The sequence below is a fragment of the Neoarius graeffei genome, chromosome 18 (genome assembly GCF_027579695.1).
Source record: "Neoarius graeffei isolate fNeoGra1 chromosome 18, fNeoGra1.pri, whole genome shotgun sequence".
Taxonomy (NCBI): domain Eukaryota; kingdom Metazoa; phylum Chordata; class Actinopteri; order Siluriformes; family Ariidae; genus Neoarius; species Neoarius graeffei.
Window position 1 is genome coordinate 57,569,123 of NC_083586.1, and position 17,285 is coordinate 57,586,407.

At 41.7% G+C, this 17,285-nt stretch overlaps 1 protein-coding gene across 1 annotated transcript in view; it reads left to right on the plus strand.

The window, feature by feature from the left end:
• Nucleotides 1-17,285, plus strand: part of capn9 (calpain 9) — a 34,778-nt gene that overhangs the window by 5,455 nt on the left and 12,038 nt on the right. The window contains exons 3-16 of the mRNA XM_060899076.1: nt 2,890-3,008; nt 3,107-3,240; nt 5,954-6,122; nt 6,746-6,829; nt 6,983-7,068; nt 7,689-7,766; nt 8,713-8,870; nt 9,456-9,610; nt 9,701-9,909; nt 10,244-10,280; nt 13,984-14,064; nt 16,504-16,561; nt 16,685-16,749; nt 16,958-17,026. Of these exons, the coding sequence (XP_060755059.1) occupies nt 2,890-3,008; nt 3,107-3,240; nt 5,954-6,122; nt 6,746-6,829; nt 6,983-7,068; nt 7,689-7,766; nt 8,713-8,870; nt 9,456-9,610; nt 9,701-9,909; nt 10,244-10,280; nt 13,984-14,064; nt 16,504-16,561; nt 16,685-16,749; nt 16,958-17,026 (1,502 nt within the window). The remainder of the gene's footprint in view (nt 1-2,889; nt 3,009-3,106; nt 3,241-5,953; nt 6,123-6,745; nt 6,830-6,982; nt 7,069-7,688; nt 7,767-8,712; nt 8,871-9,455; nt 9,611-9,700; nt 9,910-10,243; nt 10,281-13,983; nt 14,065-16,503; nt 16,562-16,684; nt 16,750-16,957; nt 17,027-17,285) is intronic.

The following is a 17,285-nucleotide window of genomic DNA, read 5'->3' on the forward strand; positions in this document are numbered from 1 at the left end:
CATTAGGAGTCACATACTGTAATTAGTTATATGGAGTTGACTGGTGCACGATAAAAGTTTGTTAAGGAACATACAGTGGATATAAAAAGTGTACACACCCCGTTAAAATGATCGGTTTTTCCGATGTAAAAAAATGAGACCACGATAAATAATTTCAAAACTTTTCCCACCTTTAATGTGACCTATAACCTGTACAATTCAACTGAAAAACAAACAAATCTGTTAGGGGGGAAAATATATTTTTTTAAAATGTACAATAAGCTGGTTGCCTAAGTGTGCACACCCTTAAACTAATACTTTGTTGAAGCGCCTTTTGATTTAATTACACCATTCAGTCTTTTTGGGTTCGCACCTGCCATCAATTAAACTAACTCTGATTAACCCCAAATAAAGTTCAGACATTTACTCAGTTGCATCCTCCAGCAAAAGCCAGGGTTCACAGAGAGCTTACAAAGCATCAAAGGGATCTCATTGTTGAAAGGTATCAGTCAGGAGAAGGGGACAAAAACATTTCCACGGCATTAGATATACCATGGAGCACAGTGAAGACCGTCATCAAGAAGTGGAGAAAATATGGGACAACAGTGACATTACCGAGAACTGGACGTCCATCCAACATTGACGAAAAGACGAGACGAAAACTGGTCAGGGAGGCTGCCGAGAGGCCTACAGCAACACTGAAGGAGCTGCAGGAATTTCTGGCAAGTACTGGTTGTGTACTACATGTGACAACAGTCTCCCGTATTCTCCATATGTCTGGACTATGAGGTAGGGTCTAAGAAAAACATCCAGGCCCGGCTAAATTTTGCGAAAAAAAAAATACACCAACTCTCCCAAAAGCATGTGGGAAAATGTGTTATGGTCTGATGAAACCAAGGTTGAACTTTTTGACCACAATTCCAAAAGGTATGTTTGGCGCAAAAACAACACTGCGCATCACCAAAAGAACCCCATACCCACGGTGAAACATGGTGGTGGCGGCATCATGTTTTGGGCTTGTTTTTCTTCAGCTGGAACAGGGGCTTTAGTTGAGGTGGAGGAAATAATGAACAGTTCTAAATACCAGTCAATTTTGGCCCAAAGGAGTGCTTTTGAAAGGAAGAGTGGGCAAATATTGCCAAGTCTAGATGTAGCAGGCTGATAGACTCCGACCCAAAAAGACTGAATGCTGTAATTAAATCAAAAGGTGCTTCAACAAAGTATTAGTTTAAGGGTGTGCACACTTATGCAAGCAGCATATTGTACATTTTTTATTTTTTTCCCCCCGAACAGATTTGTTTGTTTTTCAACTGAATTGTACAGGTCACATTAAAGGTGCGAAAAGTTTTGAAATTATTTATCGTGGTCTCATTTTTTTTTTTTACATCAGAAAAACCGATCATTTTAATGGGGTGTGTACACTTTTTATATCCACCGTACCTAAAGAAACAGCATCATGAAGAACATATCTCACCATGCACTATTAAATCCATAATGGAAAGACTATGGCACAAAAACGACTCTGCCTTGAGGAGCCTGTCTACCAAAATAAGGATGACTCTGAAGGAGCTGGAGATATCCACAGCTCAGATGGGAGAAGTTGTTTACAGGACAACTATAATCCGGATGCTTCACAATGCTAGGATTTATGGACGAGTGCCGAGCCATGTGAAAACCTATTTGGAATTCGCCAAAGGTGGTTCGGAGACTCAGGAAACATTTGGGAGAAGGTTATCTGGTCTTGTGAGAGCAATTATTTTTGTCCTTGGTACAGAGTGCTACTGTAGTGAATCCCTGATGTGCGTGGAGTACAGAAGCACGGCAGGCGGGAACTGAAGTTCTTACAAACTTTATTTCTATTATATATATCTAGCTTTCCAGCTGACTCACTCCCACACACATGCATTCTGGTCGGGAGAGTTCCTTTTCTCTGCTCTCCCCCTCCTTTTATGCTCCGTCCCTGTAACAAACACACACACACACACATTAATTGACAGCAGGTGGAATGACTTAGCCACTTACCTTCCCTGACCCCGCCCTCCATTCACAAACTGCTGCTTGGCCACGCCCCCCCGCCACAGCTACATTTGACAGAAACCCAACACTCCTTATCATCCTGAGAACACCATCCCGAAAGTGAAGCATGGTGGTGGAAGCATCATGCTGAGCCTCTTGTTTGCTTCTCTTATTGGATTACTTTTCTCTTTTTTTAACAGTAAATTCTGACATTTGAGCATTCTGACCATCTCAGAGGTTCTCAATAAAGCATGACAAACTTTAATTATGACACAATTGTCATAGATGACACATTGTCAATAAATCAGATTAGTCATTTTATAAATTTTAATTAAATAACAGGGCCAAATCCAAAGAGAACTTATTGATCCTAACCATTTTGTCTTATAAAAAGTACAATTTATATATTATATGTCGTCAAGTCAAGTAAATTTTATTTGTACATTGCTTTTAACATTGTTGCAAAGCAGCTTTACAGAAAATGAAAGACTTTAAGCTAATTTTATCCCTAATTTATCCCCAATGAGCGAGCCTGTGGCGAATAGACCTTATCATAGCACAGAGACAGCACTGGTTAAAGTAGTAAATGACCTACTGTCGGCATCTGATCAGGGCTATGTTGGATTGCTTGACCTTAGTGCAGCCTTTGACACCATTGATCATTCCATTCTGTCGTTCTGTCATAAAGTCATTCTCTCATTCCCTGTGTGTTATAGATTCGACAGTTTTCAACATTTGGATCTGTTATTGTCTCCTAAGTGTCATCTTGTACCTTGTTTTAACAGCAGCAGAGAAACAGTTTTGGTGTCTGACAGACAACTCCAGAAGGGAGATGTTGACCCTGTAGTGTGTGTGTGTGTGTGTGTGTGTGTGTGTGTGTGTGTGTGTGTGTAGGAGACTGCTGGTTGTTAGCAGCCATCGCCTCACTGACACTGCACGAAGAGCTCCTGGCAAGGGTCATATTACCTGAACAGAGTTTTGATCATAGCTACGCTGGCATCTTTCACTTCCAGGTGAAGCTCAGCAGCCCTGGAGTTTGGTATTATGTTCAATTTAATACCTGAATAAATAAACAACTGAATAAACTGATGTGTTTGTGTGTATATTATAGTTCTGGCAGCATAACCAATGGCTGGATGTGATTGTAGATGACAGACTGCCATGTGTGAGGAACAAACCAGTGTTCCTCCATTCAGCCGAAAACAACGAGTTCTGGAGTGCACTGCTGGAGAAGGCCTATGCCAAGTATGGCTTATGCCAAGTTGTTTTCATTCAGTAGTTAGCCTTCACTCACCAGATTAACTCTTTCCACTAGCGTACATACATGTCAACCTTTGGTCAATCAAACCTGTATAACCAACCTCCAAAATCCTTATTTCCCTTATAAAATCCTTATAAGATGCAAATTAAAATAATTTACCTAAAATTTGAATGATAATTAACAATGATATATCCCAGTTACTTTTTCATCTCATCTCATTATCTCTAGCTGCTTTATCCTGTCCTACAGGGTCGCAGGCAAGCTGGAGCCTATCCCAGCTGAGTATGGGCGAAAGGTGGGGTACACCCTGGACAAGTCGCCAGGTCATCACAGGGCTGACACATAGACACAGACAACCATTCACACTCACACTCACACCTACGGTCAATTTAGAGTCACCAGTTAACCTAACCTGCATGTCTTTGGACTGTGGGGAAAACCGGAGCACCCGGAGGAAACCCACGCGGACATGGGGAGAACATGCAAACTCCGCACAGAAAGGCCCTCGCCGGCCACGGGGCTCAAACCCGGACCTTCTTGCTGTGAGGCGACAGCGCTAACCACTACACCACCGTGCCGCCCCCAGTTACTTTTTATTCAATATTAATAACAATAAACCTTCAGAATGAATACAAAGCTCCAATGTTTGACAAAAACACAAAGTGTCACTCTAATGTTCTGAATTGTACTCCATGACAGATTTTTTAGCACTCTCCACCAATACCTCACTAGGCTGCATGTCACAGCAAGTGTCTGTGTTGATCTTACACTGAAGTAGGCCAGGTCAGTGTGTCTGCATTCAGGTTCTTTCTGCTCTCTGTGTGTATCTTCCTGATTTGAGAGAAAACTCTCTCACAGTCAGCATTACTGTGGGGTAAACAGAGCACTGCCTAACTTGAACTAAAACGCCCACTACCTTGTGTTTTCTGTCTTTTCCAGTTGTTGGCATATCAGTTTTTGAGCGCGCAAATACTGTCATCAGTGGCTGATTTTGCCTTTGGCTTGCATTCCGCTGATGTAGTTTCGATTTGAAATGTTCTTTCACATCATACACTCCCGATGCTGCAACTTTGATGTCACGCACACACAGTGTGCAGTGTGCGTATTCGTCGTTTTTGGAGGCTGCCAGTTGGATTATGCCATTGAAAAGGTCCTTCCATTCAGGGAGAAACCTACCGCTGTATTGTATTTTGAATTTCTTTGCCGGAGTGCCCATTCAGAATTTTTTCAGTCGCTATTGAAAGTCGCTCAGGTGGAAATACGCTTTTCAAACAAAATGTTACTTTACGGTTGCCGGGATTCTCGCAATGCGGTGTGCGCATGATCAGAAGTGGAACGAAGTCTCGCTACCATAAGATAACGCATGATTTCATAAGACTCTTTACTGGCTGTCTGTGCTTTCTGTAGTGTACAGTACGTTTGTAAATGTTATGCGCTCTTTTATCATCGTGGGAATTGATTATAGCTCTAAATAAATATTGAAGTTTTTTTAAAGAATCCATATAACTTTATTTGTACGCCCGTATACTACGTTTATTGAATCAAATCCGTATAAAATACGGACATTCCGTATAGGTTGACATGTATGAGCGTAGCACTCATCAGGTTAGTTTTCTCTTATTAAGCTTGCTTTTGCTCACACTGTTAGAAATAGGGATACAGTAGGACTCCATTTCTGTCCCCCAAGGTACAATTTACACTAATGCACCCCTTACGGCTCATTATTAGACTTCAAGGTAACTACGTGTACCTTTTTAGGGCCAAAAAGGTACATAGATGTTCCCAAGCAGTATGTAAAGGGTAAAAATAAGTACCTTAGAGGGTACTGCCCCAGTGACAATCCATAAAGGTACAATAACTTAAAGGTACAATAATGTATTTTATTTTCTGAAAATGCACCAGTTAGCTTGCTTTGCCAGGTTATCTTTCACTTGCTAGTTAAGGTTCGTTTATTAGATTGGTTTTTTTTTCCACTGGGGTAACACACACCAAGTTAGTGTTCTCTAAAGCGTTTGCTTTTGCTTGCTAATTTGCTTTTACTTGTTAGGCTAGCTTTTTATCATGAGGCTAGCTCTTCTTCTAAGTAGCGCTCACCAGGTCTCTCAATAGGTTTGATTTTTCTTGCTAGTTCACGTTCAGTTTCTAGATTAGCTATTTTCACTGGGGTCGTACTCACCAGTTTAGTTTTCTATCACAAAGCTTGCTTTCATTTGCTCGTTTGCTTTCTCTCACTAGTCTTCTTTTACTTGCTAGGTTTGTTTTTGTTTGCCAGTTTGTTTCCCACTTATTATTTAATGTTCACTTAGTAGGTTAGCTAAACTCTGTGATTAGCTTTTACTTGCTCAGTAGATTACCTTTTTTGCACACTCAGTTAGCATTCACATGCCAGAATGTGAACGCAGAGGATCAATAAAAGCTTGTTGATTGGTGAGGGGAAAGCACACACAAGAGTTTCTTTACCCAGGAATAGCCTCGCTTAGCTTAGATACAAAGGAAAGAAACTGGTGAGTTCATGTAGGTGTTGAACAGCCACCAAATATTTCCAGTTTGTACTGCAGATTGTAGCCACAAGAATAACATGAACCTCTTTCGAAAATGATCGCATGTTGAAGTCCCTTGTATTTTTTAAGGGCATATTATTAAGGGGTGTGGCTCTGAGATGTATTTTATTGTGCACCGTGTCTGTGTCTGTGCCAGGCTGAACAGCAGCTATGAGGCCCTGAAGGGAGGCAGCACCCTGGAGGCCATGGAAGACTTCACCGGTGGAGTCGGAGAAATATACGAGACCAAGAAAGCTCCTGGAGACCTTTTCACCATCCTGAAGAAGGCACTGGATAGACGCTCCATGATGGGCTGCTCCATAGATGTAAGAATGAGGCAAAAGTTTCAGCAAAAGCAGTGAGCTTTCACCCTCCTGGTTTATCTAGTTTCTTCATGACTAGGGTACTAGTTTGGAAGACTGGAATAGAAACCTTACAATATTGTTGTAGGATTCTACAAAAAACCTTGAAGGGTTTCCCAAGAGGGACAGCCAAAAAACTGTAGATCTGATTTTTTTTTTTAAAAGAGCATAGAACTGGACAAAAGTGTCAAATTTAATTGGTATTTACAGTTTATTTGATATTATCCTGGTAAATTCACAGATCATAGTGTAATTGCAGCTGTACTACTAAACAATCTTGATTATACACTCTTATCTAAAGCGCTACATCAACAGTTCATTGGATAGTTCAGGGTTCTTGACTTCCAAAATAGGTACTACTTGAAACCCCAATAAGGAAACGCTTAATTTATGGTTCAGGCGATGAACAAGAAAGATGTCGGACTTTTATGCAGATCTGCAGCCTAAGAAATTTAAAAGTAAACAAGCTAAATGCCAGCATCAGCAACAACAACAACAACAACAACAAATACTGTATGCAAATAAGAATACATATACCTTGCTATCATGCTAACACATTAATTTTAAGTGCAATTCTCTCTCTCTAGATCACCAGCTCAGCTGAATCAGAAGCTCAGACATCCTCAGGCCTGGTCAAAGGTCATGCCTACTCCATCACCGGCCTGGAAGAGGTAATTCCACCAGCTCTGTATATATATATATATCGCTAGCACTCTTTGTTTGCATAAAAGCTGTTAAACTGAAATTATTTGTGCTTTCACATGACATAAACTAGCCTCTGAATCTTTTTCTCAATCCCCCTCTGTGTGGTCGTTTTTCTGCAGGTGAACTACAGAGGCGGAAAAGTGCGACTGATCCGTATCAGAAACCCCTGGGGTCAGGTCGAATGGAACGGCCCTTGGAGCGATAAGTATGACCCTGCTAATCATGATTTCGACCAGTGCTGAAAAGATGCCTAAAGATACCAAGTCACTTTTTTGCTTTTAAATATAGAATTTGACAATTATTGATCAGTCAAGACATATTCGTTGTTTGATGGTTGCTAATTTTGTCTTGCATATAAGCTACAAGGCTAATGTAGCTACCCTGCTTCCTGTCATCTACAAACAGTGAGGTGTATCTAAATAGTGGAAGACTATGGAGGCGGCCATGTTGAACAACCACACTGAATTTATTGGCCAGTGAAGTTTAGTATGGTTCCACCTCTTATAGACCCCACCTCCCAATGTTGGAGGGTGGAACAATACTGGAAAAATTACAATATTTATAATGTAGTTCCATTTTAAACTGGAAAAAACAGGGACTATGGAGCTTAACAGTGTCATTTGAAGCAGTTGGTTTCTATCACGTTGTAGCTTCTTTGTTGATACCAAATGTGTCTTGGCTGATCTGTAGGAAGACTTGAACCTGGAGGTATAAGTATCCTAATTGCAAATCTAGGATTTGGTTTAACTTTACAGTTATATACTGTGAACAAAATGGAAATGAAATTGAAATCAACGTTATCAATGTGCTTCTGTTCCCTTGCAGTTCCAGAGAGTGGAGCATTATTGATAAAGCAGATAAGACCAGACTGCTTGAAAACGCCACAGATGATGGAGAGTTCTGGTATGAGCTTTGCTTGGATTCTTCATCACAAATGATTTGAATGTGCCCTGTGATAGCCCTGCTTTGTTCTGATCGAAGTTCATAACTGAAATATTCCACATGGAACTACATGATGTCCAATCGATGCCTGCCTTTATTAACTCTCACCATGGACCCAAACAACTTATTGAACTAATAAGGTATTTTTGTATACTTAAGGGTTTTCAGCTTCCTAAAAGGGATTGAGGTTTCTAGGGGAAGTGGCGGCTCAGTGGTTAAAGCTTTGTGCTGCCGATTTGAAGGTTGTGAGTTTAACCACACCACCGTACACCACAAAGCTGCCACAGCTGGGTCTTTGAGAAACCTCCTTACTTTGCAACTTCTTGGTTGTCTCAATTGTAACTCACTTTGGATAAAATCTCAACTCATCTCATTATCTCTAGCCGCTTTATCCTGTCCTACAGGGTCGCAGGCAAGCTGGAGCCTATCCCAGCTGACTACAGGCGAAAGGCGGGGTACACCCTGGACAAGTTGCCAGGTCATCACAGGGCTGACACATAGACACAGACAACCATTCACACTCACATTCACACCTACGGTCAATTTAGAGTCACCAGTTAACCTAACCTGCATGTCTTTGGACTGTGGGGGAAACCGGAGCACCCGGAGGAAACCCACACGGACACGGGGAGAACATGCAAACTCCATAAAGAAAGGCCCTCGCCGGCCACGGGGCTCGAACCCGGACCTTCTTGCTGTGAGGTGACAGCGCTAACCACTACACCACCGTGCCGCCTTGGATAAAATCATCAAGCAAATATAAATGTAGCATAGAACCCTTTCAGATAAGGGTGCCTCAAAGGGACAACTGAATCCTTAAGGGTAGATATTCATAGACTTTTCAAACAAGGTTTGATCCCTTATTGTTTACCACAGAATTACCAATACACCATATGTTGTGTTTTAGGATGGAGTTTGAAGACTTCAAGGTGAACTATGACAGGGTGGAGTTGTGTAACCTGACTCCAGACTCCCTGACAGAGGACACCAAGAAGTGGGCGGTGAACATTCTGGAGGGCAGCTGGGTTCGAGGCTCCACCGCCGGAGGCTGCAGGAACTACATTGGTAAGTGCAAAGTTTAAGAAAAGAGCTTACTTTTGTGTTCTTCCAGAAATCATTGGGAGGTCAGATGGCAAATCAGCCAAGCCTAAAAACTGCACATTATGCAAAGGAAGCCAGTGTCTAATGTGAATAGTAACACAACAGATGTGTGTAATCATATCACTATTAGACATACAGTGGAATTACCTGTAAGAAGGACCTCTGAGGCAACTTCGATGGCCAAGTTTCCAAATCCAGGCATTAGGAACTCTCAGCCGGTGCAAAAGTTTGTCCCTGTAAACACTTCAGACTTTTCGATTTCCAATTGTTGATTGTTTCTCCACCCTTAGACTTGTAAAGGAAGATGTGATTAGATTCCATGGTTACAAAATAAAGTAAGAGTTTTAGTTAAAGCCATGTTGGTGAATGTCCACCAGACCTCCAGGCACTAAAGGAATCCAACCCTCTCCCTTCAATCCTGCTCTCCATCCTAACCTCCCCCTAGAGAAAGTCATAGTAATGTGGTCTCCTGAGCCAGAAAGTGTTGGTGAAGTGGCAGCCCCTTTTGTTTAACCCCTGATTAACTTCACATGTCTCTTTCCTCCTCAGACACCTTCTGGACAAATCCTCAGTTCAAGCTGAAGCTAGAGGACGCAGACAAAGATGATCAGTGCAGCGTCATCGTGGCCCTCATGCAGAAGAACCGACGCAGACTGCGTAAGGAGGGGCTCGACCTGGAGACCATCGGTTTTGCTATCTATCAGGTCAGGGAGTGTGAGAGTCATTCTTCTGCGCTCTGAATAAACAAGTGCAGAGTTTGGAAGTCTGAGTCTTTATCTCTGTTTTTCCTCCAGTGCCCTGAAAACGAGGACCATGCAGAAAAGGATTTCTTCCGCTTTAACAGTTCAAAAGCACGCAGCCGTACCTACATCAACACACGCGAGGTGTCAGAGCGTTTCGCCCTCCCACCAGGCAACTACCTGTTGGTGCCCACCACCTTCCAGCCCCACCATGAGGCAGACTTCCTGGTGCGCATCTTCTCTGAGACCAAAGCCGGAGCACTGTATGTACACTATCGCTCTGTGTAATTGATTCTAACAGGAAATACAATCAATCAGTATGCAAATAAAATATATCCGACAAAGTATGTAATATTTCTATAAAACGTGTAAGGTTCAGGCAGTCACGTGAAAATGTCACAAGTTAGGCCACATGGGCATTTGATTCATTATATTGCATGAAATATCAACACACACTTTGAAGGTTTTTGAGTTTTGTGGATAATGGATCTTTTTTCTTACACTAAATATGTAAGCAGATCTGTGCATTACACAAGGAACATGGGCTAAAATTTTGGTTTGAACTTAAAATACTGATCATATGCTGTGTGTGAACAGGGAGGTGGGCAACACTATCGGAGCTGACCTGCCTGATGTGAGTGACTTTTTTTTTTAACACGAACGTTTCTTTGTCATTCTTTATTTTCCTTATTTACACTATAGACCTGATTTCCTTACAGAGGAGGTTTAGAGGGCTGAGCGGGATAGATTAAAGGTTAAACTAAAGAAAGATAGGCCTACTGCACAAATCAAGACTTGTTTTATGCTCCATATTTCACTGTACTCATAATAAGATCATATTTCAAGATGAAACACGTCTAGTGGCCAGCTCTTGGAACGTGGTGGTGGTTATACCTTCTTCTGAAGTGGTCATAGCAGCACTGAACGGCGAGAGGCAGGTGTTGGATTTGCTGTAAATAGACTGGTACCAACATCCAGAATTGTGACACCCAAAGGCATTTTTGAGACAAAGTCGGCAAACAGTCTTATTTTGTCAATTTGGGTGTGCCGAATTCAAATCTGCAATATGCCGAGCTCTATCTGACCTCTGTTGACCTCTAGAGGTCATTGAACTTTGGGCCTGTAAACGTCTCAGCTGAACCCAGTTTCTCAGCTTTCTAAGGAATGAAATGTACTAAAATGATTAATGAAGTTAGCAAATGGCCTTGTTTGTTAAATGTTTGGGTGCTGAATTCATTTTTCATTTGTAAAACGACATATGACCTCTGATAACCTCAAGGTCATTAAACTTGGCCTATGGAGCACTTGCATGTGACGTCACAGCCGATCTAGATTGTGACAGACGCCATCTTGTCGGTCAAACGCCATATTCCGCCTTCTACTTCTGGTTCTACTTCTGCTTTTACTTCTACCTTTTCTTCTGGAAAACCCTACTATATACAATTCTACTACAACGGCTGCGGCTACAAGCTCTCCCTACCTGTGCACGTTTTTTATGTTTTTTGTGTGTATTTTTGCGTGTTGTTCGTCTGTATCAGACTTCAATATCCACTACAACCATATGGACTTACTGGACATTGGTTTCCAGCAGAAAATGATGGTTTGTAGCGATTTCCATCGCATGCACAACATTCCGGACGAGAAAAAAAAAACCCATTCCGGACGAGATAGCGAGACCAGCGGGGTCTCCGTGGATTGTTATCGGAAGCAAAGCGAAGGAGGCAGCGCCGGGAGCGGAAGCAAAACCGAGGCTGCAGAGCCGGCCTGTTGACTAAGCTCAGAAAACAGCCACTCAAACCTCCACTGCTAAGCCTCTATCTCTCCAACGCCAGATCCATGTAAACAAGACGGACGATTTGGAATTACCTTATTCTATTCTATAATCGGCTGGTCAGTGCATCTAGTATCAGTACTAGTAATACTTAAGTGACTTACCCATCCAATGAGGATTCTTGTTTACAAGATGCCACATCTGAGTCGCTGACAAATCCTGAATTTCTGTAAAGATAACTGTGCAGAGATTTATAAGCACGCAGTGCTTCACCACTGAACAGTGAGGGAAAGTTAATGAGGTAATTATACACGTCCGGGTATTCCGCTGGCAGTTCAAAATCCGGTCGTGAAAACTCCGTCTGGAAAGCCATAAGGGTCACTAATCTGTAGATCATTTATTTATATATATGAACAGACAAAAAACAAATAGAAAGGAACAAATACAACATTAAATGCCGTATTTGTTCCTTTCTATTTGTTTTTTGTCTGTTCATATTCTTTTTGGGGGAGTAAAGTCAGTTTAAAAATGCCATTAAATGCATAGGCCTATAGGCCAAGTTTAATGACCTTGAGGTTATCAGAGGTCATATGTCGTTTTACAAATGAAAAATGAATTCAGCACCCAAACATTTAACAAACAAGGCCATTTGCTAACTTCATTAGTCATTTTAGTACATTTCATTCCTTAGAAAGCTGAGAAACTGGGTTCAGCTGAGACTTTTACAGACCCAAAGTTCAATGACCTCTAGAGGTCAACAGAGGTCAGATAGAGCTCGGCATATTGCAGATTTGAATTCAGCACACCCAAATTGACAAAATAAGACTGTTTGCTGACTTTGTCTCAAAAATGCCTTTAACTCCTTAAATAAGCACTTTTTTGAATTTTGGTACCAGTCTAAAAGTCCCACCTCACCCAGAAACTTACCAAACTCCTGGAGGGCACCAACGATCACCTGATAACGCTTCAGCTCCCACTTGGAGGCAAGAAGAATGCAATGTTGATTAGTGCTTATGCTCCCACAATAGATGAAACGCATCGCTGAGGCCCTTAAAGTGCATATCACGGGTAAATTCAGGAGCAAGATCAATGTAATTCTCCTATTTTATATTAAACTTTGGTCAAATATCTGTAACATTCTGCATTCTCTGCAATTTTTTTACCTTGCGCAATACCAGAAAAATTCAGTTGAAATCGAGCCATTTGAGGCGAATTGGTCCGCCTCTGAAAAAACTTGGCGTTTGGATTTCCCGGCAAACACTGATTTTCGTGACGTCACGTGCGGGACGCCTCCCTCTGAATCCTCCGTCAGCGCTGGTTTGTTTATGAGAAAACAACCTGGTGGTTTTCTGCAAATTTCTTCAACGTTATTGCGTAATTATTAAAATGGTTAACAGATGTATTGTAGGAGGGTGTAGCAACACCAATCATGATGGGATTAGTGCTCATCATTTTCCAAAAGACCGGACAATGAGAGAGAAATGGGAGCGCTTCGTGCGAGGCACCCGGAAAAATTGGCTACATGCTACAGACTACAGCATCATATGCGGGGCTCACTTCACAAGGCCCGACAACTTTGAGAACTATTTGCACTATCCAAAGGTGAAGTAACATTGCGCTCAGGTGACAATTCCATATTTCAATGCAAAATCGCTAGCTGCTAAACTTGGTCTACACAGGCTGTGCACTGAAACCGTGCAAGCTCGCGCAGCCTGCTGGCGCTTCCGCAGGTAACATCACGAATCTGGCTCCAGACTCCCTTGGGATTTTTCCAGACGCGTTTTGTTATTTTATTTTTTTCTGCTGTAGACAGATGGCCTTGTGCAAAATTACCCTTCTGGAGGAGTGTGTAAAGGGACATACTTTCATATAAAAAAAAACGAATTTGGTCCAGGATATGCACGTTAAGGCTCAAAATATCCCCACCCCCACTACAGCACTAACCACTTGTGCCCGACATGTGGGCGTACCTTCAAAGCCCGGATTAGCCTAATCAGTCACCTCCAGATCTACAACCACCACTCACCAAATTGAAGTCATGGTCATCTTTGACCCTGAAGGACGAACATCATCATCATATTTGGGCGGTACGGTGGTGCAGTGGGTAGCATTGTTTTCTCACAGCAAGAAGGTTCTAGGTTCGAGCCCAATGGCCAACAGGGGCCTTTCTGTGTGGAGGTTGTATGTTCTCCCCATGTCTGCGTGGGTTTCCTACGGGTGCTCTGGTTTCCCCTACAGTTCAAAGACATGCAGTTAGATTAACATGGGGTGGTCTTGGGCTGAAGTGCCCTTGAGCAAGGCACCTAACCCCCAACTGCTCCCAGGGCACTGTTAGCATAGCTGCCCATTGCTCTGGGTATGTGTGTGTGCTCGTTGCTCGTGTGTGTGTTCACTGCTTCAGATGGGTTAAATGCAGAGAGGAATTTCACTGTGCTTAAGTATACCGTACGTGTGATACATAAAGTTCCTCCTCTTCTTCTTCTTCTGTATTTCAAGTTGTACATATTTACCATTAGTCACATTATATGTTGTGAATTTAAAGAAAAATTGCATTTTTGATTCTTAGCCGCCAGTTCCAACCCGGCCTGAGGAGGAAACTGATGAGGAAAAAGGTCTGAGGAAGCTGTTTGAACACATTGCTGGCTCGGTAGGACAGCAAACTTGTGTGAAAGATGCACCTTCTTTCACTTTAGGTCTAAAATGTTCAGCATGTTAAGCTTAATGTGAAATCTTCTCAGACACCCTGGGACTCATTTAAAGATCTTTTAGTAAAGTTGTGTGCAAATTGTTCCTTATAGGCCAAACCTAAGTAAAAATTCCTGCCAGATTTACAGACATTTCAGTAATACTGATTTTTTTTTTTGGTCTACTTTGCATTTATACAGTGGGGCAAAAAAGTATTTAGTCAGTCACCAATTGTGCAAGATCTCCCACTTAAAAAGATGAGAGAGGCCTGTAATTTTCATCATAGGTACACTTCAACAATGAGAGACAAAATGAGAAAAAAAATCCAGAATATCACATTGTCTGATTTTTAAAGAATTTATTTGCAAATTATGGTGGAAAATAAGTATTTGGTCAATAACAAAAGTTCATCTCAATACTTTGTTATATACCCTTTGTTGGCAATGACAGAGGTCAAACGTTTTCTGTAAGTCTTCACAAGGTTTTCACACACTGTTGCTGGTATTTTGGCCCATTCCTCCATGCAGATCTCCTCTAGAGCAGTGATGTTTTGGGGCTGTCGCTGGGCAACACGGACTTTCAACTCCCTCCAAAGATTTTCTATGGGGTTGAGATCTGGAGACTGGCTAGGCCACTCCAGGACCTTGAAATGCTTCTTACAAAGCCACTCCTTCTTTGCCCGGGCGGTGTGTTTGGGATCATTGTCATGCTGAAAGACCCAGCCATGTTTCATCTTCAATGCCCTTGCTGATGGAAGGAGGTTTTCACTCAAAATCTCACGATACATGGCCCCATTCATTCTTTCCTTTACACGGATCAGTCGTCCTGGTCCCTTTGCAGAAAAACAGCCCCAAAGCATGATGTTTCCACCCCCATGCTTCACAGTAGGTATGGTGTTCTTTGGATGCAACTCAGCATTCTTTCTCCTCCAAACACGACAAGTTGAGTTTTTACCAAAAAGGTTTATTTTGGTTTCATCTGACCATATGACATTCTCCCAATCCTCTTCTGGATCATCCAAATGCTCTCTAGCAAACTTCAGACGAGCCTGGACATGTACTGGCTTAAGCAGGGGGACACGTCTGGCACTGCAGGATTTGAGTCCCTGGCGGTGTAGTGCGTTACTGATGGTAGCCTTTGTTACTTTGGTCCCAGCTCTCTGCAGGTCATTCACTAGGTCCCCCTGTGTGGTTCTGGGATTTTTGCTCACCGTTCTTATGATCATTTTGACCCCACGGGGTGAGATCTTGCATGGAGCCCCAGATCGAGGGAGATTATCAGTGGTCTTGTATGTCTTCCATTTTCTAATAATTGCTCCCACAGTTGATTTCTTCACACCAAGCTGCTTACCTATTGCAGATTCAGTCTTCCAAGCCTGGTGCAGGGCTACAATTTTGTTTCTGGTGTCCTTTGACAGCTCTTTGGTCTTGGTTGGCCATAGTGGAGGTTGGAGTGTGACTGTTTGAGGTTGTGGACAGGTGTCTTTTATACTGATAACGAGTTTAAACAGGTGCCATTAATACAGGTAACGAGTGGAGGACAGAGGAGCCTCTTAAAGAAGAAGTTACAGGTCTGTGAGAGCCAGAAATCTTGCTTGTTTGTAGGTGACCAAATATTTATTTTACAGAGGAATTTACCAATTAATTCATAAAAAATCCTACAATGTGATTTCCTGGATTATTTCCCCCCATTCTGTCTCTCATAGTTGAAGTGTACCTATGATGAAAATTACAGGCCTCTCTCAGCTTTTTAAGTGGGAGAACTTGCACAATTGGTGGCTGACTAAATACTTTTTTGCCCCACTGTATGTTGATAAATGCCAATCATCCAAGTGCAAAATGTGTTAACAGATTTAATGACACACACAAAACCCACAAAAAAAGGAAGTGAAATGATAAAAAAAGATGACTAAATGGTGAAAGAGCACCTCCTAAGTGTGACGTGAGATCAATTTTCCAGTAACGCAGCTCAGCCATTGCAGCTCATTTACTCCAACGGACACACAATAATTCGGTCGTTTTTTTAATAGTGTGTCATTACTTTTGTCTTAACTGAATGGCTAGTCTTATTTGTGTTCATTTATGGACTTGTTGTGAATCAGTTTTTTTTTTTTAAATAGGGAAAATATCATGATTAATAGATTAGTGATTTAAAATTGACAGCATAATTATACGATTTGGACGATTGATTTGTGATTTCCTTTGCACCCAGAATGATAGTGTGTTTTATATTCATATCATGTGAGTCCGAGTTAAGGTTTTGTGATTAGTACTTTTTAATACCTTGTAAAGAAACATATGATAATATTAGTAAACTGCAACTATTAGTATGACCGGATGTGCTGTATGAGTGTTTTGATTCATACAGTCATATGACTGATGTTCTGGCTATGTTCTTGTAGGACCAGGCCATCAGCGCTCAGGAGCTGCAGGACGTTCTCAACGGCGTACTGAGCAGGAGTGAGTCTGTTTTCATTAAACTACTGCACAACACAACCTGATACGATTCATTCTAAACTGATTTCACGCTAAACTGGTCAATGCCCTTGAGTGCAAAACTTCATGCGTCTTTATTTATGACAGGAAAAGAGATTAAATTTGATGGCGTGAGTCTGAGCACCTGCCACAGCATCATCAACCTAATGGATGTATCCTCTAACGCTGGGTCATGGTACATGGGACATGAACTGCACATATTCTGCTCACCGCACAAAATGATGCTGTTGGTTATAACATTATTGTGTATACTGTACCTCGGCTCTTTTCCAGCACAATGAAAAGGAGCCACGTGATAAATAGCTGATGTATGTATAAAGTGTTAAGATTTTGCTAGATTTCCCTTAACCAGAAGGAAAGGTGGATGGCTCAGGAATGATTGAGTTTCAGGAGTTTAAGGTGTTCTGGGAAAAGCTGAAGAAATGGATGGTAAGAATCTGAAACAGAAAGCTAATTTCTTTCCAGTTATGTCTATCTGATATAGGATAAATGGTATATGTTATGTCTAAAGGTTATGTATAAATGATCTATGTCAGAGTAAAAGGTTAAACGCTAACTAGGAGAATAACATTACCTGGTATAGTATCCTATAAGCAGCAGATGATGTATTGCTACTACTTGCTGCTGTTTTAACAGGACGACATCATGGGTTGTATTTGAAGTCAGTAACAGCTATAAGGCTTATTTT